Source organism: Eptatretus burgeri, chromosome 15, assembly GCF_056783735.1.
Source record: "Eptatretus burgeri isolate ZD-2024b chromosome 15, Ebu_testis_v1, whole genome shotgun sequence".
NCBI lineage: Eukaryota > Metazoa > Chordata > Myxini > Myxiniformes > Myxinidae > Eptatretus > Eptatretus burgeri.
The window spans coordinates 520,803-545,472 of record NC_140975.1 but is presented as its reverse complement, the minus strand read 5'-3'; the positions used below and the strand labels follow the sequence as shown (position 1 = coordinate 545,472).

Here is a 24,670-nt window from a genome sequence, read left to right as displayed (position 1 = left end):
GGAATAAACTTCCTCACTCTATTCTTTCCCATTCTTCCCTCAAGGCTTTCAAAACAGCTGTTCACCACCACCTCTTATCTTCCCCCATCCAAATCCTCAATCTTTTCTACCCCCGATAATCCACCCAAGCCCACTTCCTTCAATTCCCCTGCTTTCCTTCCTGAAAGTCCCTGTAATGTCCATCTTCTCTTCGCCATGTTCCCCGTCCCATCCCCATCCCTCTCCCTTCCACAGTTCACCTAATGTGTCTGTTCCCCGCTGTTTTGTCCCTTCCACTCCCACCCTCTTGTCTCATGCCTCCTTGCTGTGAGTTGTGTGTTTGCTCTCATACGAGCCTCGACCAAGTTATACAAAAAAAAAAAATTTTTTTTGGATCACCTACCATCAGGTGGCCGGTTGGATGTGGCAACAACCACCACTCCATTGCGAAAAAGACATCCAAACAGCTGTTGGAGAATCATTGCATCAGCAATGTCTGTTACCTGTGGGCAACAACGTCTGTTAATTTGATGCAGATAGGTACCGGCCACGACCGTGGGGCTGGTAAGATAACCGAGAAGTATGCACCTTCCTCTCCGAGCCGTCTAACCTGGGTTTGAATCTCAACATGGTTATAAACTGTCACTGTGTCGTTTCGCAGGCAGGGCGAGGGATCGATGAGCGTGCTGTCCATCGGAAGGACGTGAAGTCAAAAGGACCCGGTTGTAAGCGGACATTCAAGATTCTATGGCGGCGAGTCAGCGAGTTATCCCCGGAATCCTGAACAAATTACAAATTCTGCCCAAACCACCTTCAGTCAAGCATCAGGCCAGGCCAGCTGGTTCGTGGAAGACTTGGCCCAATAATAATCCCGAGCCGATCCCACAAAAAAGGTGAAAGTACATTTGTACACATAAACTAAGAACCATTTGTACATATTTACCTCAGAAGTACACCACTCCCTCCCAATTCCATCTCCACGTGCAGCACGGCGGCATCCCCGGGCGCCAAAGGCACCCCGGCAATGTTGCGTGCTGGATGATTTGTTATTTATTTCTTTGTTTGGCATGGGGGTGGTGTACTTTGAGTGTTACTCTACTTGTTTATTATTTAATCATTACATTACAAAGATGACCATATTTATCAGGTTAAAAAAACAACTTGATATTGAAAATTTCAAAGTCAAGATGCAAGTTAGGAAAGACTGTGCAAAATTATAAAATTCATTGAAAAAAATATTAAAGAATGATTATACTTAGGACGTTACCTGGAATTCATCGAAGCACAACAGACGTGTCTCCTGACTTATTTCAGCGGCAACGGGAGCGATGGGGTCGAACACACGGCTTGGTCGGCCCACCCCACGCCGAGGCAGGGTCTGCTTCAAACGATGGATGCCTGCGCACGGCACGAACAACCGCTTCCAGTTGACCAAGTAACTGGGATAACTACAGTCGGTCGGTAAGTTAGCCCAACACTTCAGCTTGGCCGACATCTTCACTTACGGCTATGGATGTCCAGCATGAACGCATTAAAATGCACGCGTTTCTTCCTCTCTGCTGCGACACTCTCGTAGAAGAGATCCATGACCATCGTTTTACCTGTTCCTAAAGCATCAATGTGAAGCGGCATTCTATACGTTAGCTTTTATTTTTATTGTTATGCATGGTAATTTCAAAGGGTGATCCTGACCAGGGAGCAAAAAACAGTAAACACACTTACCCACACTGCCGTGGATGTAGAGACCCTTGGGTGGTGTTGGAGACTTGGAGAAAAACTGCAGCAGAGAGGACAGTTGTAACCAAAAGAATTGTTTGAGGGAAAACGTTTGTATAATTGATGTAAAGGGCGTTGGTACCAATGGTTTTCTCTCATCATTCTCCTTAACGAATTGGAGCAAAGTGAAGTGCCAACCTGACTCCATCACACTCACCCTCGCGATGCCAGTGAGTGTGGACGCGTGGTATCTTTGCAGCGCTTCATGCAGAGCATCTGCATGTTCAAGCACTGTCTGTTGTCCGATGTCAGCACGCAGAACCCCGTCTGCCACTAGCCTGTTGTAACGTTCCGATGGGCCGCTGGCTCCGACAGACCCATGGATAGACAAGGCTGCACCAAAGGAACACATGGGGTTAGAAACAGTGCTCAAAAGTCACAAACACGACACTGAAAGACCTCAACAATTGGTTAATGGCCCCAGACATCACTGGCCCCGTATTTACCCTTACTCTCTTTGAGTGACCCATAGTCACGTACACCTTGCTATTCTCAGCAACTAAGTACAATTGTGGACATAACGGCCGATATTGGAGCACACAAGCCTTTCCTTGCCTCCACATGTGAAGTTAATTGCAGAAATGGATAAGTACAAAGAGAGAGGCAAAATGATCTCCACATTAACATTTATTTTAGTTCTATGTTCTATGTTTTTTCGTTTACTTCTGAAGTTATTTGTTAAACTAACGATCTGGCCCCAATTAGCAATGTGGTCCAAATCAGTTCAGAACTAGAGATCCAATACGAAGCAATTAAGAGCTAAATATCCAACACAAACCAGTAAATAACTAAACATCCGACACCACTAAATAACTAGATATCCGACACAAACCAGTAAATAACTAGATATCCGACACAAACCAGTAAATAACTAAACATCCGACACAAACCAGTAAATAACTAAATATCCGACACAAACCAGCAAATAAATAGATATCCGACACAAACCAGGAAATAACTAAGCATCCGACACAAACCACTAAATAACCAAGCATCCGACACAAACCACTAAATATCTAGATATCCGACATAAACCAGTAAATAACTACACATCCGACACAAACCAGTAAATAAATAGATATCCAACACAAACCAGGAAATAACTAAGCATCCGACACAAATCACTAAATAACTAAGCATCCGACACAAACCAGTAAATAACTAGATATCCGACATAAACCAGTAAATAAATAGATATCCGACACAAACCAGGAAATAACTAAGCATCCGACACAAATCACTAAATAACTAAGCATCCGACACAAACCAGTAAATAACTAGATATCCGACATAAACCAGTAAATAACTACACATCCGACACAAACCAGGAAATAACTAAGCATCCGACACAAATCACTAAATAACTAAGCATCCGACACAAACCAGTAAATAACTAGATATCCGACATAAACCAGTAAATAACTACACATCCGACACAAACCAGTAAATAACTAAACATCCGACACAAACCAGTAAATAACTAGACATCCGACACAAACCAGTAAATAACTAGATATCCGACACAAACCACTAAATAACTAAATATCCGACACAAACCAGTAAATAAATAGATATCCGACACAAACCAGTAAATAACTAGATATCCGACATAAACCACGAAATAACTACACATCCGACACAAAGCAGTAAATAACTAAACATCCGAGACAAACCACCAAATAACTAGATATCCGACACAAACCAGTAAATAACTAGATATACGACACAAACCACTAAATAACTACACGTCCGACACAAACCAGTAAATAACTAGATATCCGACACAAACCACTAAATAACTAGATATCCGACACAAACCACTAAATAACTAGATATCCGACACAAACCACTAAATAACTAGATATCCGACACAAACCACTAAATAACTAGATATCCGACACAAACCAGTAAATAAATAGATATCCGACGCAAACCAGTAAAGAACTAAATATCCGACGCAAACCAGTAAATAACTACATATCCAACACAAACCAGTAAATAACTAAACATCCCACACCACCAAATAACTAGATATCCGACACAAACCAGTAAATAACTACATATCCAACACAAACCAGTAAATAACTAAACATCCGACACCACTAAATAACTAGATATCCGACACAAACCAGTAAATAACTAGATATCCGACACAAACCAGTAAATAACTAAACATCCGACACAAACCAGTAAATAACTAAATATCCGACACAAACCAGCAAATAGATATCCGACACAAACCAGGAAATAACTAAGCATCCGACACAAATCACTAAATAACTAAGCATCCGACACAAACCAGTAAATAACTAGATATCCGACATAAACCAGTAAATAACTACACATCCGACACAAACCAGTAAATAAATAGATATCCGACACAAACCAGGAAATAACTAAGCATCCGACACAAATCACTAAATAACTAAGCATCCGACACAAACCAGTAAATAACTAGATATCCGACATAAACCAGTAAATAACTACACATCCGACACAAACCAGTAAATAAATAGATATCCGACACAAACCAGGAAATAACTAAGCATCCGACACAAATCACTAAATAACTAAGCATCCGACACAAACCAGTAAATAACTAGATATCCGACATAAACCAGTAAATAACTACACGTCCGACACAAACCAGTAAATAACTAGACATCCGACACAAACCACTAAATAACTAGATATCCGACACAAACCAGTAAATAACTAGATATCCGACACAAACCACTAAATAACTAAATATCCGACACAAACCAGTAAATAAATAGATATCCGACATAAACCACTAAATAACTACACATCCGACACAAAGCAGTAAATAACTAAACATCCGACACAAACCACCAAATAACTAGATATCCGACACAAACCAGTAAATAACTAGATATCCGACACAAACCACTAAATAACTAGATATCCGACACAAACCACGAAATAACTAGATATCCGACACAAACCAGTAAATAAATAGATATCCGACGCAAACCAGTAAAGAACTAAATATCCGACGCAAACCAGTAAATAACTAAATATCCGACGCAAACCAGTAAATAACTAAACATCCGACGCAAACCAGTAAATAACTAAATATCCGACACAAACCAGTAAATAACTAAACATCCGACACAAACCACGAAATAACCAGATATCAGAGACAAACAAGTAAATAACTAAATATCCGACATAAACCACTAAATAACTACGTATCTGACAAAAACCAGTAAATAACTAGATATCCGACACAAACCAGTAAATAAGTAAATATCCGACAAAAACCAGTGAATAACTTGATATCCGACACAAACCACGAAATAACTAGATATCCGACACAAACCAGTAAATAACTAGATATCCGACTCAAACCACTAAATAACTAGACATCTGACACAAACCAGTACATCACTAAATATCCGACACAAACCAGTAAATAACTACATATCCAACACAAACCAGTAAATAGCGAGATATCCAACACAAACCAGTAAATAACTACATATCCGACATAAACCAGGAAATAACTAGATATCCAACACAAACCAATAAATAACTAGATATCAAACACAAACCAGTAAATAACTAGATATCCGATGCAAACCACTAAATAACTAGATATCCGACACAAACCAGTAAATAACTAGATATCCGACACAAATCACTAAATAACTAAGCATCCGACACAAACCAGTAAATAACTAGATATCCGACATAAACCAGTAAATAACTACACATCCGACACAAACCAGTAAATAAATAGATATCCGACACAAACCAGGAAATAACTAAGCATCCGACACAAATCACTAAATAACTAAGCATCCGACACAAACCAGTAAATAACTAGATATCCGACATAAACCAGTAAATAACTACACATCCGACACAAACCAGTAAATAACTAGACATCCGACACAAACCACTAAATAACTAGATATCCGACACAAACCAGTAAATAACTAGATATCCGACACAAACCAGTAAATAACTAAATATCCGACACAAACCAGTAAATAAATAGATATCCGACACAAACCAGTAAATAACTAGATATCCGACATAAACCACTAAATAACTACACATCCGACACAAAGCAGTAAATAACTAAACATCCGACACAAACCACCAAATAACTAGATATCCGACACAAACCAGTAAATAACTAGATATCCGACACAAACCACTAAATAACTAGATATCCGACACAAACCACTAAATAACTAGATATCCGACACAAACCAGTAAATAAATAGATATCCGACGCAAACCAGTAAAGAACTAAATATCCGACGCAAACCAGTAAATAACTAAATATCCGACGCAAACCAGTAAATAACTAAACATCCGACGCAAACCAGTAAATAACTAAATATCCGACACAAACCAGTAAATAACTAAACATCCGACACAAACCATGAAATAACCAGATATCAGAGACAAACAAGTAAATAACTAAATATCCGACATAAACCACTAAATAACTACGTATCTGACAAAAACCAGTAAATAACTAGATATCCGACACAAACCAGTAAATAAGTAAATATCCGACACAAACCAGTGAATAACTTGATATCCGACACAAACCACTAAATAACTAGATATCCGACACAAACCAGTAAATAACTAGATATCCGACTCAAACCACTAAATAACTAGACATCTGACACAAACCAGTACATCACTAAATATCCGACACAAACCAGTAAATAACTACATATCCAACACAAACCAGTAAATAGTGAGATATCCAACACAAACCAGTAAATAACTACATATCCGACATAAACCAGGAAATAACTAGATATCCAAAACAAACCAATAAATAACTAGATATCAAACACAAACCAGTAAATAACTAGATATCCGATGCAAACCACTAAATAACTAGATATCTGACACAAACCAGTAAATAACTAGATATCCGACACAAACCACTAAATAACTAGATATTCGACACAAACCACTAAATAACTACATATCCGACACAAACCAGTAAATAACTAAACATCCGACACAAACCAGTAAATAACTCGATATCCGACACAAACCAGTAAATCACTAAATATCCGACACAAACCACTAAATAACGAGATATCCGACACAAACAAGTAAATAACTAAACATCCGACACAAACCAGTAAATAACTACATATCCGACACAAACCACTAAATAACTAGATATCCGACACAAACCACTAAATAACTAGATATCCGACACAAACCATAAATAACTACATATCCGACACAAACCACTAAATAACTAAATATCCGACACATACCAGTAAATAACTCTATATCCGACACAAAACTACTAAATAACTAGATATCCGACACAAACCAGTAAATAACTAAATATCCGACACAGACCAGTAAATAACTCGATATCCGACACAAACCTACAAAATAACTAGATATCTGACACAAACCAGTAAATAACTAAATATCCGACACAAACCAGTTAAGAACTTGATATCTCACATGAACCAGTTCAGAAAGAGAGATTCAGCATGAAACAGTTAAGATCTATATCTCTTACATGAACCAGTTCAAAACGAGAAGGGCACTCGGTGGAGCACACACCTCCGCCACGCAATGCCTGGTCCAACAGAACATATCAGGCCCAATAAATACATCGTTTATAGCTCGATCTCTCAATGGTGAAGAATCACTTGAAAAAAAGAAATAAATCTCGTATCCGGATCCAGACTCGGATCTTCACCAAAATCAAATCAGTTTGTCCTTGTCACACACCCAACATGTCCACCAAGTTTCATCCGAATCCGTCATCAACTTGTTGAGATATCGTGTTATATATCAGTTTAGCCCGATCTCTCAATGGTGAAGAATCACTGAAAAAAATTATCGGCTCCGGATTCGGATCTTCACCAAAATGTAATCAGTTTGTCCTTGTCACAAGCGCAACATGTCCACAAAATTTCATCCGGATCCGTCCAGAACTTTTTGAGACATCCTGCACACCAACAAACAAACAGACAAGCACAGACACACCAAGGGTGAAAACATAACCTCCTCTACCTTCAGTGGTCAAGGTAATGAATGATCCAGCCCAAAACTAGATGGGGAGCACTCGATAGAGTGCAAAACCTCCCCCGCCAATACTGCGAGGTCACTCAAGTGAACCTGATATCCTATTCATTCAATTTGACGTCAACAGTGCTCACAGAGTTATAGTTTGCAACTTTCCCTTTTACTTTTAACTTTTACATACTCAATTCATTAGTCATAACGAGATTCCTTGAGACAGAGATTTATTTTACATGGGTATATCCACCTGAAGTTCCAAAATCAGCCGCAATTATAATTTTGGTATGTTTTTTTTGTTGGAAATCACTTATAACATGTAGAAATGCAAAAAAAAAAATCGAAATTTTGTTGAAAAAAAAAGTGGCAAAATTTTTTTTTCTCTAACAAATTTTTTTGGGCGGGGGGGGGGGGGTGGAAATGCAGAAAAAAATCAAATATTTTTTCAAAATGGCCGCCATAGCGGCCATATTGGATTTTGGACCAAGTCCAAAATCTAATGGCATGATCCTTGGACCATACCTAACGGCCCCACCAAGTTTCGTCGAAATCCGTCGAGGAGTTTTTCCGTAATCCTGTTCACAAACAAACAAATAAACAAACAGAAAGGGGTGAAAACAGTAACCTCCGATCTTCGATGGCGGTGGTTAACAACACAGAACTAGATATCTCGCATGAACCAGTTCAGAACTAGATATCTCGCATGAACCAGTTCAGAACGAGATATCTCACATGAACCAGGTTAGAACTAGAGATCTGGCATGAACCAGTTTAGAACGAGAGATCTGGCATGAACAAGTTTAGAACTAGATATCAGGCATGAACAAGTTTAGAACTAGATATCAGGCACGAACCAGTTCAGAACTAGAGATCAGGCACGAACCAGTTCAGAACTAGAGATCAGGCATGAACCAGTTCAGAACTAGAGATCAGGCACGAACCAGTTCAGAACTAGAGATCAGGCACGAACCAGTTTAGAATGAGAGATCCGGCATGAACCAGTTTAGAACTAGAGATCTGGCATGAACCAGTTTAGAACTAGAGATCAGGCATGAACCAGTTCACAACAAGAGATCTGGCACGAACCAGTTGAGAATGAGAGATCCGACATGAACCAGTTTAGACCTTGAGATCTGGCACGAACCAGTTCAGAACTAGAGATCAGGCACGAACCAATTCAGAACTAGAGATCAGGCACGAACCAGTTGAGATCTAGAGATCAGGCACGAACCAGTTTAGAACTAGAGATCCGACACGAACCAGTTTAGAACTAGAGATCCGACACGAACCAGTTTAGAATAGAGATCTGGCATGAACCAGTTTAGAACTAGAGATCAGGCATGAACCAGGTTAGAACTAGAGATCAGGCATGAACCAGTTTAGAACTAGAGATCAGGCATGAACCAGGTTAGAACTAGAGATCTGGCATGAACCAGTTTAGAACTAGAGATCAGGCATGAACCAGTTTAGAACTAGAGATCAAGCATGAACCAGTTTAGAACTAGAGATCAGGCACAAACCAGTTTAGGACATCTGGGAGTGGTAATACATATGGGGGATTGGGGGGGGGGTGAGAGGGGGTAAGCAGATTGCAGGGTGCCAGGTCGTGGTCGATAAACTAAAGATTACAGGGTTTTCGGTTAAACTTGTAGGGGGATAAATTATAAATAAAAATAGGTTGGTGTTTGGAATTAAATGGACTCAACGAGAAGTTTGTGGCCGTTTTGGTGACAACATCTCAGGAAAGACCCATTTTTCCACATAGAGGGTTGAGTAGAGTTAGATTGATTCTGGGCCTGGTGACACCAAACAATGAAGAGAGGATGAAGGAGACGAGACTTCCTACATTAGAAAGGAGGTGATTACGAGGGGATATGATATAGAGATGTTTAAGATAATGAATATTGGGGGGGGGGGGGGGGAGGTTGGGGGAGGATAAAATAAGTACACGACGGTCCAGCAGAATGGACAGTGGGTGTTGTGCTCCGACCAGGGGAGATCGCCTGACAGTGAACACGGTAGTTTTAGTAAGGAAGCCGAAGGGATCATTCACTCAGAGATTAGTGGCTGCAGCGGAAAGTCTCCGTGGAAATGAGAAACAGTAGATAAGTATAAAATGGAGTTCGACAGGTGGCAACTCGACAGGTAGGAAGACCTTGTCCTTGTGGGGATAAGTTGATGAGGACGTGTGTAGATATGGACCCGACGACACGCAGGCTTGACGGGCCGAAAGGCCTCATCGTGAGGTGAAGTTGTTTGTAAATCCTCGACTCGACGATCTCCGGTTTCGGGACTCACAAGTCGCCGCGAAATTAAAAACCCACCAACGGCTCCTCGACCCAGGGTCACGTGTCTGACGGACAGGTACACGGACACGGCCACGGACAGACGTCCTTGTATCCTTGACAAAGCGTCGGTCGGGATTGCAGGGAATTCAGGAAGCAATAAATGGAGAATACATTTTGTTCCAAATAAATTGTTCATTCCGTTTTCATGTTACTTCACACTCACTATTTTATGTTTTAATGTTATTATTCCTGACGAAACATTTATTAAACGGAAATTTCGATGACGTATTTTGAGAGTTGTCACCTGAAATATATTGAATGAACCATTGTGTAAGATACATATTAATCTGTATTTTTATATAATATTAGTACAAATGCCAATTAATTCACCTCATACCACAAAACAATAAAAAAGTCAATTACCAACAACAACAATAAACGGGAAGAATCTGTCCAATCAACAACAACAACAACAACAACAACAACAACAACGAACGGGAATAATCTGTCCAATCAACATCAACAACAACAACAACAACAACAACAACAACAACAACAACAACAACAACAACAACAACAACAACAACAACAACGTCCCTGCTTCCGTATATATTTCTTCATGAGGGAACTTGTGTAGTGACGTCACAATTCGTGCGCGCACGTGACCCCGCGGCCATATTGCAGTACAAGCGAATGAAGTGGATAATTCGACTTATTGTACTTTGTGTGCTTTGACATGGACATGGACATGGACATGGAAAAACATTTGTGGTAAAAGCTTCTCCTGAAGGTTGGGTATATCCATACGTTGTCTCGGAGTGATATTATACAGAAATACAGGTTGGAGGCAACACAGACCCACATTAATTGAATAGAGCAAGGTCCAGAAATGGGACAAACTTTCCAACCATTTTATATCCAGACATGGTGAATTATCCTGTAGTTAACGAAAGATTTTTTTTTAACACCCTGGAAGACATGAAAGCATGAAAAAGTTTGGATGTCTACAACCAGTTGAAGTCTGGGTGGATCAACAATCTGGCTGTTTTGTGAATAATGGTTTATTAGGTTGTACGATCAAAGGTGCACTAATAATACATTAATGTCATGGACTCGTGTTGACAGAGCAGATGAGCATGATGTTGCACTGTATGTCGTTGTCACCAGCAGGTCATCCCAGTGATCTGGTACAAATCGCAGCAGGTCATGTCAAAGCGGCCACGGTGGCCGACTGGTTCCGTGGCCCTGAGCTTGATCAGATGTTCTGTCGGCACTAGATGCTGGTGGGAACACCGAGCCAATGCATACGACATGCTCATCGATGTCGTCCACCTGTTCTCTAATTACAACCGGGTGGAGTTGTGAGGTGCACAACATGGTCTTGTTCGGGGTGTTTGTTGCCCGTGTCCAAATGGTCCTTTAACGGACGTGCCAATTCCAATGGCGTTCACGACCACTCCAATTCACCCCGAGACAAAGTTGATTTCATAAATTATGGTACATGGGAATGGGGATACAAAGAAACAAAGAACAATGAATGGTGATTATTCCCTTTAACCCACTACTGAATACACGCGCCCACAAAACTAACGAACACAAAGAGATTCCTAAGTTTGTATGCCCAGTCATACAACATGAGATCGACAGATCAGAATCTGACAAGGCAAGAAAATACCCCAACCGTGCCCAGCGACACAACTGGACTTGGAGGAGCAGCAACCAATCATGTCCTTGCTGCAGGAAAGGCGATTTCCATGCCGTAGGCTAGCGGAGGAGAATGGGCACGGCTGGCTGCGCAGCACAGCAACTCATACAACCTCCACACGGCTCCCCCAGAAATCTGTTCCAGGCATTTGCCCCGTACCCCCCCCCCTTCTGTGCGTGCATTTATAAGATTCCCCCCCCCCCCGCAACCCTCTGCCGTGATGCACTTCACCCTCCACTCTCGGTCTCTTGGCACGAGGGCTACATTTGGTGGGCTAGAGGACCGTCTCTTGACCTATCACACAGACTTTTCTTAGGCAGGATGGATACGTGGCTTTGCCGCCAAAATTTGTGCCTAAAGGCCTGGTGTTACCCCCAAAAAGAACATGAAAGACATATTACAAAGGTAAGGACATTAAAAACTGCCATCCCGTCAAACCCCTTTTAGACACACACATGAGGAAGAGTGGATGATTCCTGTCGATGCATAAAACGAGCACACCTCATCCTGTATCATGACTACAATACCTCACACTTATTCTATTACATTCACGATGGGAAATAACCAGATGTCATTTCAACAACAATATTATTGTCGCTGTTCAAATCAGACCTGCACTGAGGTTTGATTCCCACTCCGAAGGGTTTTTTAACACGACCCAACCCGGTCTTTGATGACCAAATCTCGTGTGCCTCGAAACCATGGCCATACCAGCCAGACGGAGCAGAAATCCCGAGAAGGGTCCTGGGCCAATGATGTCATGTCACATTGTCGTCGGGTCTCTGAGTCATCATGACATCTGAGCGTGTGCACGGTCATCATGCGTTCGAGCTGCTGGCCGCACGTGATCTTAGCATAGCGGGATTCTGACCGTGCACACGCTCAATCCAGTGAGCACTAAATGTTGAGTCATTGTTAGTCTTATGGACAACGTGATCACAATGGGCCACACACAAATACCAGGAGACTAAGTGCATCAACCAGGGTGTATGTATTTGAAATAAAACACGGCAACAACAATAGGTAGAAGGGCAGTCAGTGGAGCACATACCTCCACCATGTCATACCTAATCAATGACAACATATCGGGCCCAATACATGTTTGAGATATCATGCCATACTTGGCCCTATCTCTCAATGGTGAAGAATCACTTTAAAAATTAAATAATTCTCATATCTAGATCCGGATCCGGATCTTCACCAAAATCGAATCAGTTCGTCCTTGTGACACAACCAACCTGTCCACAAAATTTCATCCGAATCCATCCAAAACTTTTTGAGGTATCCTGCACACAGATAGACAAACAAACAAGCAGTCATAGACTGGTACTTACGAAATCGTCAACTTGACCTCTGACCTTGTCTAATAAAAGCTCTCGAGAGAGAAGGTAGCGACACAAACCAGAAGTTTCTACGATGATTCTGTACCAAACCTCTCGTAAAACATCCGATTTTTACCAGAATTTCGAAAACCGAGTGTTAAGCATACTTAGCCATTACCAAAAGTGAAAACATAATTGCGATCCGAGTTAAAACGAACTCGTAACGTCGACCGAAGCAAAAATATCCATTTCTCCGCGCAATTATTTAATATTATTTTATCAAAGTCACAAAACTGTAATATTTGGCCAGCCACCAACAATCTTTACATAATCCGACGGCTTATCGAGTTAGGCATGCGACGATAACCTTTATTGGGATAAAAAATGACTTTTAAACACGATCTTTATCGAAAACACCGTCAGCGCGCACACGCAAAACCTTTAAGTGACTCAACGACGTGTCTGCTCGAGCGCGCTGCACCACGTGACGAGCCGTGACGCGGCGAGTGAAATATTTTTACACAATCTTAAAACGTCTCCAAAACATTCGATTTTTACCAGAATTTCGACAACCGAGTTTTTAGCGTCCTAAGCGATCGCAAAAACCGAAGACAAAATTAAAATCGAAGTTAAAACGAACTCGTAACGTCGAACGAAGCAAAAATACTCCATTTCTCCACATGGATTTATGGAATTATGTTTGACCTCACTGTGACCTTGACCTTTGACCGATTTTGACCAAAATCTAATCAGCGCAAGCCATCACGCTCCTGAATCACGTGGTGTAATTTGACATTCGTAGCTTCTTCCGTTCTCGAGTTATAACTTTTTTTTGGATGTTTGACCTCACTGTGACCTTGACCTTTGACCGATTTTGACCAAAATTTAATCAGTGCTAGCCATTACCCTCCTGAATCACGTGGTGTAATTTGACATTCGTAGCTTCTTCCATTCTCGAGTTATCGTGCTTACAAACAAACACACAAACACACAAACAGAGGACGGAAGTCATCAATATACTTACAAAATCTAAAGATTTCCTAAGTAACAAATACACAAACCAAAACACAAAACAATACACAAACCAAAACACAAACCAAAGCACAAACCAATACACAAACCAATACACAAACCAACACACAAACCAACACACAGACCAACACACAGACCAACACACAAACCAACACACAAACCAACACACTGGAAAAATCTTCCATTCACAAGTAACAAACAAACGAAAGGGTGAAAACATGACCTTGTTCACCTTTGGTGGTGGAGATAATGACTATTGTTAATACCTACACAAATAAATGTGTGTGTGTGTGTGTGTGTGTGTGTGTGTGTGTGTGTGTGTGTTAGTGTATGTGCAAGTGTGTGTGTATGTGTGTGTGTGTTAGTGTATGTACAAGTGTGTGTATGTGTATGTGTGTTTGTATGTGTGTGTGTCAGTGTATGTACAAGTGTGTGTGTATGTGTGTATGTGTGTGTGTATGTGTATGTATGTGTATGTGTGTTTGTATGTGTGTGTGTGTGTCAGTGTATGTACAAGTGTGTGTGTATGTGTGTGTGTATGTGTGTGTATGTGTGTGTGTTTGTATGTGTATGTGTGTGTGTGTATGTGTGTGTCAGTGTATGTACAAGTATGTGTGAGTGTGTGTGTGTATATATATATATATATATATATATATATATATATATATATATATATATATATATATATATATATATATATATATATATATATATATATATATATATATTGGCCTGTCTGTCTTTTTGTCTGTCGTGTCATAACTTGAGAAGGGATTAACGGATTTCAATAAATCGAAGTCCAGTGGATCCAAGGAACTCCCGGGGAGGTTTGTGATGGTAAATAAAAACAAGTTTATTTTATTTTTTAATGGGTACACGAAGCGAGACTGCAAACACCAACTTGTGACGCTGGTTATCCCTGCACTCAGAATCCTTTTTCTTCTCGCCCTATTGATTAATCATCGCAGCGAGTATTGGTTTTTCCCTCAGCGAAGCAATGGGTTTTATTATATCCGAGTTTAATAATAAATCTGGATTGTATGTCTGTCCCCAAACTAGTCCATCAGTTTCGGGCCTAGTCCTGCCCAACCGACATATCGTCCATTTGCCAGAGAAGTAACCTTGTTGTCCTGAAAAGTGTATGGTTTTATGGTGGTTTCTTGTTCACAGGCATGCATAGACAAAATTAAGCTTGGTTGCCCGGATGGCGACCATGGGGAAATCTGTTATTTTTGCGCAAATACAAGATGGCCGTCATCGACCGGGCTGAAAATATAACTTTTTCGGTAATGAACTTAAAATTACACATGAGACATCTTTTCCATATAATTTTGGCACGAGGAATCGATATTTAACCTTATTTTTGTGATTAGAAGTAAATTTGAGGTCAATGTTCGAGTTCCTGGCAATTGTTTGCCGTGTGAGATACATTTTGAATGACAACAAGGTCACTATTCTGACAACTGGACGCTCACATACGACATTAATGCGAGTTACTAATTAATTGTTTTGTTTTTACAGATATGGCTGATTCAAGGTGCATTCTTCCCGTGTGTCATGGTGGAGGGGAATTGAAGAAATTCGCTGATCAAGGGATCAAGACATTGATCTCCTGTGCCAAAGCCCATGGAGATGAAGAGCTACGTGCAAAACTACAGGACATTGTTGATGGTGGTGGTGATGCTGTTCGCATAGAATGTCACAAAGGATGCTACTGTACTTACACATCAAAACTAAAAATTGAGAGACTTCGTAAATCACAGAAAAGAAAAGCTGAAGATGATTGTGTTACAGTGACAACAAGATCTCGCACACAGGCAACAGGCAGTGGTGCGTTTGCTTACAAACGTGACTGCATTTTTTGTGGCAAAGAATGTTTACCTGTTGATGACAAACATCCAGAAAGATGGGATCGTGTTCGTCAGTGCCTGACTAAAGAACGTTTTGACAAGGAAGGTAATCCCATCCCAACTATGAAAGATGCCATCATTAATGCTGCTGAGCAACGTAATGATGAAGTAGCCAGAATGGTCAAGTTACATATTGGATATTTGGTTGATCTCCCTGCGGCTGAGTGCAAATACCATGTACGCTGTTTTAACAGTTTCATGACGGTCCCTAAATATGCTGATTTGCCAACTGGTGTTGCAGAAGAAAGTGCCCTAAAGAACGTCATAGAGCGCATGAATTGTGACAGGTCAAAGATGTGGAATAGCGTTGAACTGCATTCCCTGTACTGTGATCTTGGTGGCAAACTCACTCGACGTGATATGTTTAGCAAACTAACAGACTGCATGAGTAAGGACGTTATGTTAGTTCGGGTAGATGGATGTGCTACCATTGTTGGTTTCCGTGAGTCCATTGCTAACCATCTGAAAATGGTTAAAATGGATGATGCAGATGAGAGGAGTATTGATTCTGTGGTAAGGCAGAACAAGAAGGAGGCATGCTCAGTCAAGTACAACAGTGCCAATTATGACCTCTCAGAATTTACACAAGCCAACACAATCAAGGCAACAAGCCCAACTTTACTGAGGTTGATTTCAGACTTAGTGTCGGGTGGTGAAATGACCAAGAAATCTCTAAGCCTGAGCAAGTAAATTCAAAGTGATGTTACAGGTACCAGAAATCAGACAACATTAGGACTGGCTGTCAAACTACTGCACCGCCATGGCAGTTCTGATCTTCTAAAGCTCCTTCATGAACATGGGTTCACAACGTCATATGATGAGGTCCTGAGATTCAGGAAATCCGCTGCTCATTTTCTTGGTGACAATGCTCAGCTTCTCCACAAATTCATGGGTTTGAGTATAACTGTTGGCGTGATTTTTGCCTGGTTTGATAATCTTGATCTGGAAGTGTTCACGCCTAATGGTCGGCGCACTACTCATGTCCTCTCACATGAATTTCAGCAACCCCATCCTGCAGGCATTCTTGAGTATGGGCATGCTCACCCAGGGAAGAGCGACCTTATTATCCCACGACTGTCTAAGAAAGCTGCCCAGTCGAGGACAAGCAGCAGCTCATCAGGGAGCCTTCCTCTGCAGCACTACACTGGGCCATCCAAAGTGAACCCCCCGGCTGTGGATGCAACCTCTGGATTCTCCTACCAAGAAGTGTGTGCCCGGCAAGCTAGTTTAGCTGCTGCACAGGAAAAGGACATCAAGTGGCTAAACACAGTCAGCACACAGGTGAACGCCATGGAATGGGGTGGTTTCAACAACCAAGAAGCATTCACCAGTCATGCAGAAAAAAGCCAGCAAGTACCGACATGTTCGGACCCCTTATTGATGCCAAAGCTTCTCATTCAGACACTGTAGTGACTTCACTGGAGTATCTTCAGAAGTCATTGACTGATATGGGAATGACTTATGTCCACATCTCTGTGGATCTCCAGCTCTACTTGGTGGCTTGCCAAATCAAGTGGCATGACGTTGATCGCTTTAAAAATGTGATTCTGAGGCCTGGGATAATGCACACTGTGCAGTCCTTCTGTGGTTGCATTGGCAAACTCATGCGTGGGTCTGGTGTTGAGATTCTCATCAGTTCAGCATTCGGGGGCCTGGCAGGAATCATGAGTGGCAAGTCCTGGGTTCGATCAACGAGAGCCTTCCGGATGGTTTCGATTGCCCTTCTCATTTCCTTCCTCACCACTGGCCCCAAGACATTCCAGGAGTTGTGCAGCTACCTTGAGACATGCCGACAGCACCCAACTGGGAAGCACTGGGTTGATAACTTCATCAAGCCTACTCTGCTTGTTCATCAACTTCTGCGTAGTGAGGAGGCAGACTTCCTGCTGCAACAGCTAACACTTGAACGCATGCTTCCATACTTCTTTGTTGCTGGTCACCATTACTACGCCCGTTACATCACCCACCACCTTCTGGCGATGCGCTATCTGCTGCCACCAGATGCCAAGTCAGAGCTCATATCAGGTGCTTTTGTGTGTCGTCACCAGGAAGGCATTTGGAATGGTGTGAGCTCTGATCAGTTCGGTGAACAAACTGCTATTAGAATTGGCAAGGGTGGCCTCAAGGGTATGACTCTTTCTCCAGAGATGGTAGCAGAGTGGATCGATTCCTTTCCTGTCACTGCCTACATCTCAGATACAATGGAGCACATCTACCCTGACTCCTCAAACAAGGACAATGAAGACTAAGTGAGAGAAAAGGACACAAGAATCGGACCACGTCACAAGAAGGAGGGGAAGAAGAGGAGAGAACTTGGTGCAGATGATAGGCGCCGGATTTTACTTGAATTGTCGAATGTGTCTCATCCTCTTGAGAATCACCCACCACATCTGTACAACATTGCCAATGGTCGAATTGCTCCCCGAGAAGCTGAAGTGAATGTTGAGGATTCCGTGGTTATAGGTCAGAAAATGGTTGCAGAGTTCCATGCATCCCTTCCAGGTGGATTCCATGCAACCATCTCATGCCCCATCAAGACAATGGAGCACTTACAGAAAGGAGTGAAAATTGGGGACAAGACGATCTTTGATCTAGAAACCATCTTCCTCAGGCTGCTGACTATTGGACAGCAAAGACAAATGGAGTTAGGACCTATCTTCCAGTTTGAGCTCTGCGCAGTACCCCCCTCACTGATTGATGAATATGGGTGCTTAAGGAAAGGCAACAAAGCACCACTGGCACACAAACTCTGTGTTCAGGCACAACAGCCTCTGCAACCAGATGTTACCATTGTTGATGCGAGCCAACTTCTCTATCATATTGTCTGGCCTTTCAGGGGAACTGTGTCAGTCTTAGTTGAGTCCATCAAGACAAGGCTGTCTACCATTGCTGGTCAGAAGATCTTGGTCTTTGACAAATATTATGATGTTTCTGCAAAGGACCATGAACGAGTGAGGCGTGCTGGCATTGGTTCCATCAACTATGACCTCACAATAAACAGACCCCTGCTTAGTCGAGACGCCATCCTGAAAAACAAGCAGAACAAGTTGCAGCTGTCCAAGGTTTTGAGTACCTATAACTTTGGTGAAGGAGTTACTGTGGAGAGCCATAGCCATGGTGCGTTCAACCATGATGAAGCAGACATTACAATGATCTCACACCTGCTCATGGCTGCTGAATGTAATGCAAGAGTGATACGTATCCTCTCTGATGACACTGATGTTTTTGTATTGATGGTTTACTGAGTTTACCAGTTCAACGTCCAGGCCACAGTGCAGATGGAAAGGTGGGATGGAGCAATTTGGGATATCAACACCACCTGTGACCAGCTTGGCCCCAAGTGTATGCAGCTTTTGGGAATGCATTTCATCACTGGCTCAGATACCACGTCATACCCATATGGCAAGGGCAAAGTGTCAGCCCTGAAGACACTGAGAGCTGGCAACTTCCCTGGTTTGTACTCCGCACTTGGCGAGCTGAACGCAAGCCATGAACAGCTCATGGAAGCAGGGCGGACATTCTTCTATGCCCTGTATGGTCAACCAGAAGGTACCACGATGAGTGAGATGAGGTACTATATGTACACAAGGAAGTCTGGCAAGCCCCTCAAGCTCATGGCATTACCTCCAACTGAGATCAATCTCTTCCTACATATTTTGCGTGCACATCTACAGACAGTACTTGCAAAATCAGCTGATCAGCAGGCCCCACCTGAACTTGACATTACAAAATATGGATGGGACATCAGAGATGGAATCCCAGTGCCAGCAACTTCTGCTACTCCACCAGCCCCTTTGGACCTCATGGATGTTGTGCGGTGTGGATGCAAAGCAGAGGGGAAGGCCTGCAGTACTGCAAGTTGCAGTTGTCACCATGCAAAGATCTCCTGCACGCGATACTGCACTTGTGGTTGCAGTGACAAGTGCTTCAACCCACACAAGACTGTGGAGGACAGTGAAAGTGAAGTGGAAGAAGGGAGTGTCGAAGCAGAACTGGAAAGAGACGAGGATACGGTAGGGGACGAGCACAATGAATGGGAATGAACAATACGTAAGTTGTCTACGAGGCTCTATGTCCTCTGTTCCTAAGATGTCCAATATGATGACATGACAATGTGTATGCTTTCTGATTATCAACATACTGTTGTGAACCATTCATGACTTCATTTTTGCATTGGTGTTGCATAATTTTCAGCAGAAAATAGTCATGGACATTTCATGTGAACCTCTATTTATTCCTGAACGTAAAAAAATAACCCCAAAATTGAATTCCTCATGTCAAAATCATATGGAAAAGAGGAATTACACAGGATTATATGTTGACCGATTAAAAACTTAGCCCCATCGTCTGACCTGGAGCGGCCATCTTGAATTTATGCAAATTACAGGAGTTCCCCAAAGGGGCCACCCTGGCAACCAACCTGAATTTTATTAATGGACCCATGTTAGTCCAAAATAATCATAAAACCAAACACTTTCCACATCAACAAGGTTGACAATGGAACACATAACGGCAAATGGACTAAAATTCGCTGGTTCGGTAATATTTCGATGCAATGATTAATTTGAGTGTACCCGATGTTTCGTGAACCTTTTGGGGATCCTGAACGTGTCCTACAGTGGGTCGGAGAGAAAGTTTCTCAAATCTGTTCGGGTTCGGGTTCCCACCCACGTCCATATAGCATGGCGACCTCGGGAGTAATAAATATGAATGTGTGGGAAGAGCGAGGAATGGGGAAGGGTGGGGGGTTGGGAGGATGCAATGCCGAATCCCCTTGTTAGTTTGTAATAAAAACAATGACACGAGGGGCGTGGTCTAACAGGCGGAAGTGCATGACGAGGGGCGTGGTCTAACAGGCGGAAGTGCATGGCGAGGGGCGTGGTCTGACAGGCGGAAGTGCATGACGAGGGGCGTGGTCTGACAGGCGGAAGTGCATGACGAGGGGCGTGGTCTGACAGGCGGAAGTGCATGACGAGGGGCGTGGTCTGACAGGCGGAAGTGCATGACGAGGGGCGTGGTCTGACAGGCGGAAGTGCATGACGAGGGGCGTGGTCTGACAGGCGGAAGTGCATGACGAGGGGCGTGGTCTGGCAGGCGGAAGTGCATGACGAGGGGCGTGGTCTGGCAGGCGGAAGTGCATGACGAGGTTCTTGTTTGTGGAGCTGAGTCCTGGCTGATTATCCCGTTGTAGTTCCTGTTTGTCGATGTCATGTTGACGATTTGTGGTTGAACCAGAAGTGAAGTTTATGAACCGTGTTTGAAGCAGACACGTGACACGGTGTCCGACATCAACATGTACCATTCCGTGGTGTTTGCTCTGCTCTACTTCAGCCTCACTTCTGCACAGGTGGACTCAGAAAGCACAGTGAACGCGGTTTCACATGTCCAGCTGTCCCCGGAACCAAAATCGCTATATGTACGGTCGTGTCAGATGGACCAGATGGACCCGATGGACCCGATGGACCCGATGGACCCGATGGACCCGATGGACCCGATGGACCCTTTTCCATGTCCAAGACCAAGCTCGTTGGACCCGAATGGGAGATCGATGGATGTGGTCGATGAAACTCTGGAACATGACCCACGGCGCTGCCATGAGCTGCTCATTAACTTCTCCCAAAGCAGTTCGAACCTCGTGTGTTGTGCTGGTGGTGCTGCTAGGCCGGTGCGTCTCTGCGAGGGTTGTTACAAGTACTACAGGGTCTTCAGCACCGTGTACAGTCTCATCGAGCAGGTACTGAGCACTTCCCCGCGTCTTGTCCGTGGCCAAACACATAAAACATCTCAAACACTCCCCCCCCCCTCTCTCTCTCTCTTTTCACAATCTCCTCTGTCCTCCTCTCTCCCCTCACCTCTCTCCCCTCCTCTCTGCTTTCACCCTCCTCTCTGCTTTCACCCTCCTCTCTGCTTTCCCCCCCTCCCTCCTCTCTTTTTCCCCCCTCCCTCCTCTCTTTCCCCCCTCCCTCCTCTCTTTCCCCCTCCCTCCTCTCTTTCCCCCTCCCTCCTCTCTTTCCCCCTCCCTCCTCTCTTTCCCCCCCTCCCTCCTCTCTTTCCCCCCTCCCTCCTCTCTTTCCCCCTCCCTCCTCTCTTTCCCCCTCCCTCCTCTCTTTCCCCCCTCCCTCCTCTCTTTCCCCCCTCCCTCCTCTCTTTCCCCCTCCCTCCTCTCTTTCCCCCTCCCTCCTCTCTTTCCCCCCTCCCTCCTCTCTTCCCTCCCTCCTCTCTTTCCCCCCTCCCTCCTCTCTTTCCCCCTCCCTCCTCTCTTTCCCCCCTCCCTCCTCTCTTTCCCCCTCCCTCCTCTCTTTCCCCCCTCCCTCCTCTCTCTTTCCCCCCTCCCTCCTCTCTTTCCCCCCTCCCTCCTCTCTTCCCCCCTCCCTCCTCTCTTCCCCCCTCCCTCCTCTCTTTCCCCCCTCCCTCCTCTCTTTCCCCCCTCCCTCCTCTCTTTCCCCCTCCCTCCTCTCTTTCCCCCCTCCTCCTCTCTTTCCCCCCTCCCTCCTCTCTTTCCCCCCCTCCCTCCTCTCTTTCCCCCCTCCCTCCTCTCTTTCCCCCCTCCCTCCTCTCTTTCCCCCCTCCCTCCTCTCTTTCCCCCCTCCCTCCTCTCTTTCCCCCCTCCCTCCTCTCTTTCCCCCTCCCTCCTCTCTTTCCCCCCTCCCTCCTCTCTTTCCCCCCTCCCTCCTCTCTTTCCCCCCTCCCTCCTCTCTTTCCCCCCCTCCCTCCTCTCTTTCCCCCTCCCTCCTCTCTTTCCCCCCTCCCTCCTCTCTTTCCCCCCCTCCCTCCTCTCTTTCCCCCCTCCCTCCTCTCTTTCCCCCCTCCCTCCTCTCTTTCCCCCCCTCCCTCCTCTCTTTCCCCCCTCCCTCCTCTCTTTCCCCCCTTCCTCCTCTCTTTCCCCCTCCCTCCTCTCTTTCCCCCTCCCTCCTCTCTTTCCCCCCTCCCTCCTCTCTTTCCCCCTCCCTCCTCTCTTTCCCCCCTCCCTCCTCTCTTTCCCCCCTCCCTCCTCTCTTTCCCCCCTCCCTCCTCTCTTTCCCCCCTCCCTCCTCTCTTTCCCCCCTCCCTCCTCTCTTTCCCCCTCCCTCCTCTCTTTCCCCCCTCCCTCCTCTCTTTCCCCCCCCCGCTCACTTAGTCCCCTCTTCTTCCTCCTCATCTCTTCCCTGTATTATGGGTTGTCTAACACGGAACACTCGCCATGTCCACCTTTGGGACCATCTGTGAGGTTTCTGAAATCCCCCGTTTTGGTCTCATTTTCACAAATCTTCTTCCTCTTCCTCTTCCTCTTCAAGTTGCTCCTGATATTTGCCTCAATCCGATTCTTCTTCTTTAAAGTTCATTTCCCAATCGAAGTTCCAATTCCGTTCCGTGAAACTCTTGTTCATCCATCTCATGCCTGTCCATAAATGTCATTCATTGCTTTCATCGACATATTCCTTCCTTACCAGCAGAGGCTCATGGAGGAGCTTTGATCAAACTTTGCTTATCTACATATTACATTCCTACAGGGATGTGGTCAGGGTGGGGTTCAAATGATATTGATAAAGGGAGGATAAACCATTTGATGGGGGACGTGGTGGTTATGGGTTATGATTACTGTGATGTTCTCTCAACCATTTGATGGGGGACATGGTGGGGTTAAATTGTCGCCCTCACATCCCCCCCCCTCCACTCCTCCCATGGTTCTGCAGGGTGCATGTTGTCCACCATCAACCCCCTCCTGGTGAAACTCTCAAAATCCAGAATCATTGCTCACCTTCACTCATTTTGTTCTTGTTTTTATCCCACCCCACCTCACCTATAGAACTATCTTCCACACACACTTCAATCTCATTCTTCCATCCAGGTCTTCAAGGCAGCTGTTCAACACAATGTCAGATCATCCCCATTGTGTAAAATAGTGATCTTTTCAACCCCCGTAAACCCCCTGCACTGGCAGCACTGACGCTCTGTACGGGGTATGGTGCCGATGGATGGATGTTTACCCCCTACCCTCTCCTCAAGCCGACCTCTTTCCAAATTTCCAGTTCATCATGCCTGAGAGTTTGCCTTTATATCTGTCTTGTCTCCCCCCCCCCCCCGCCAACCCCAAACCACTTCCACACCCTGACTGCTCTTTCTTCCCTACATACATTATTTGTCAAAGTCTCCCTCTGTTTTGTTCCTCAACCCTGCTGTTGTTTGCAGGGAGACTTTCCCATGCATTGACTACTCTCTGAGTGAATGACCCCTCGTATCTTACTATCGTCTTCACTCTCAGGCGATCTCCCCTGGTCCGAGCACAACACCCACTGTCGATTCTGCTGAACGGTTCTGCACCTATTTTATTCCCCCCCCTATATATTCATTATCTTAAACATCTCTATCATATTCCCTCGTAATCACCTCCTTTCTCATGCAACAAGTCCCATCTCCTTCATCTGTCAACATTTGACTCAAAAAAACCTCATCTCCTCCTCACAAGCTACCTGACCGATATGGACCAAATTTGGTACAATGCATCAGAACAGCAAGATCTCATGGGGTTGTGCTCCCAATCCAGATTCACCCCCTGAGAAAGGGTGTTAAAGGGGGGAGTTTGCCCCTAATATTGGTGTTTAAAAAAAAAAAAAAAGAAACCGCCGGAAA

The 24,670-nt window shown here is 43.9% G+C and overlaps 3 protein-coding genes across 13 annotated transcripts in view; 2 read left to right on the top strand and 1 right to left on the bottom strand.

The window, feature by feature from the left end:
* Positions 1–10,266, bottom strand: part of AFG1L (AFG1 like ATPase) — a 53,668-nt gene extending 43,402 nt beyond the window's left edge. For 3 of the 7 annotated variants that reach the window (XM_085857633.1, XM_085857636.1, XM_085857637.1), the window contains exons 1-6: positions 9,959–10,256; positions 1,913–2,088; positions 1,702–1,756; positions 1,485–1,586; positions 1,247–1,377; positions 383–482 (exon numbers count right to left, since the gene is read on the bottom strand). In XM_085857633.1, coding sequence (XP_085713759.1) covers positions 383–482; positions 1,247–1,377; positions 1,485–1,586; positions 1,702–1,756; positions 1,913–2,088; positions 9,959–10,043 — 649 coding nt within the window. In that variant the 5' untranslated portion in view covers positions 10,044–10,256. Of the gene's footprint in view, positions 1–382; positions 483–1,246; positions 1,378–1,484; positions 1,587–1,701; positions 1,757–1,912; positions 2,089–9,958 lie in introns of all 7 variants that reach the window. The other 4 variants (XM_085857638.1, XM_085857634.1, XM_085857631.1 and 1 more) reach the window with 4 other exon arrangements.
* On the top strand, positions 9,807–16,750 carry LOC147011285 (uncharacterized). Its single transcript, XM_085857639.1, has 2 exons — positions 9,807–9,948; positions 15,672–16,750. The coding sequence occupies exon 2, from the start codon at positions 15,674–15,676 to the stop codon at positions 16,748–16,750; it is 1,077 nt and encodes a 358-aa protein (XP_085713765.1). The 5' UTR covers positions 9,807–9,948; positions 15,672–15,673.
* Positions 16,751–21,154: 4,404 nt separating this feature from the next.
* Positions 21,155–24,670, top strand: part of OSTM1 (osteoclastogenesis associated transmembrane protein 1) — a 34,768-nt gene continuing 31,252 nt past the window's right edge. Inside the window, exon 1 of one of the 5 annotated variants that reach the window (XM_085857279.1) lies at positions 21,155–21,794. In XM_085857279.1, coding sequence (XP_085713405.1) covers positions 21,354–21,794 — 441 coding nt within the window. In that variant the 5' untranslated portion in view covers positions 21,155–21,353. The remainder of the gene's footprint in view (positions 21,795–24,670) is intronic. The other 4 variants (XM_085857278.1, XM_085857276.1, XM_085857277.1 and 1 more) reach the window with 4 other exon arrangements.

Excerpts from the sequence above, each read along its gene's own strand:
- LOC147011285 (XM_085857639.1), top strand. The coding sequence starts at position 15,674 with ATGGCTGATTCAAGGTGCATTCTTCCCGTGTGTCATGGTGGAGGGGAA.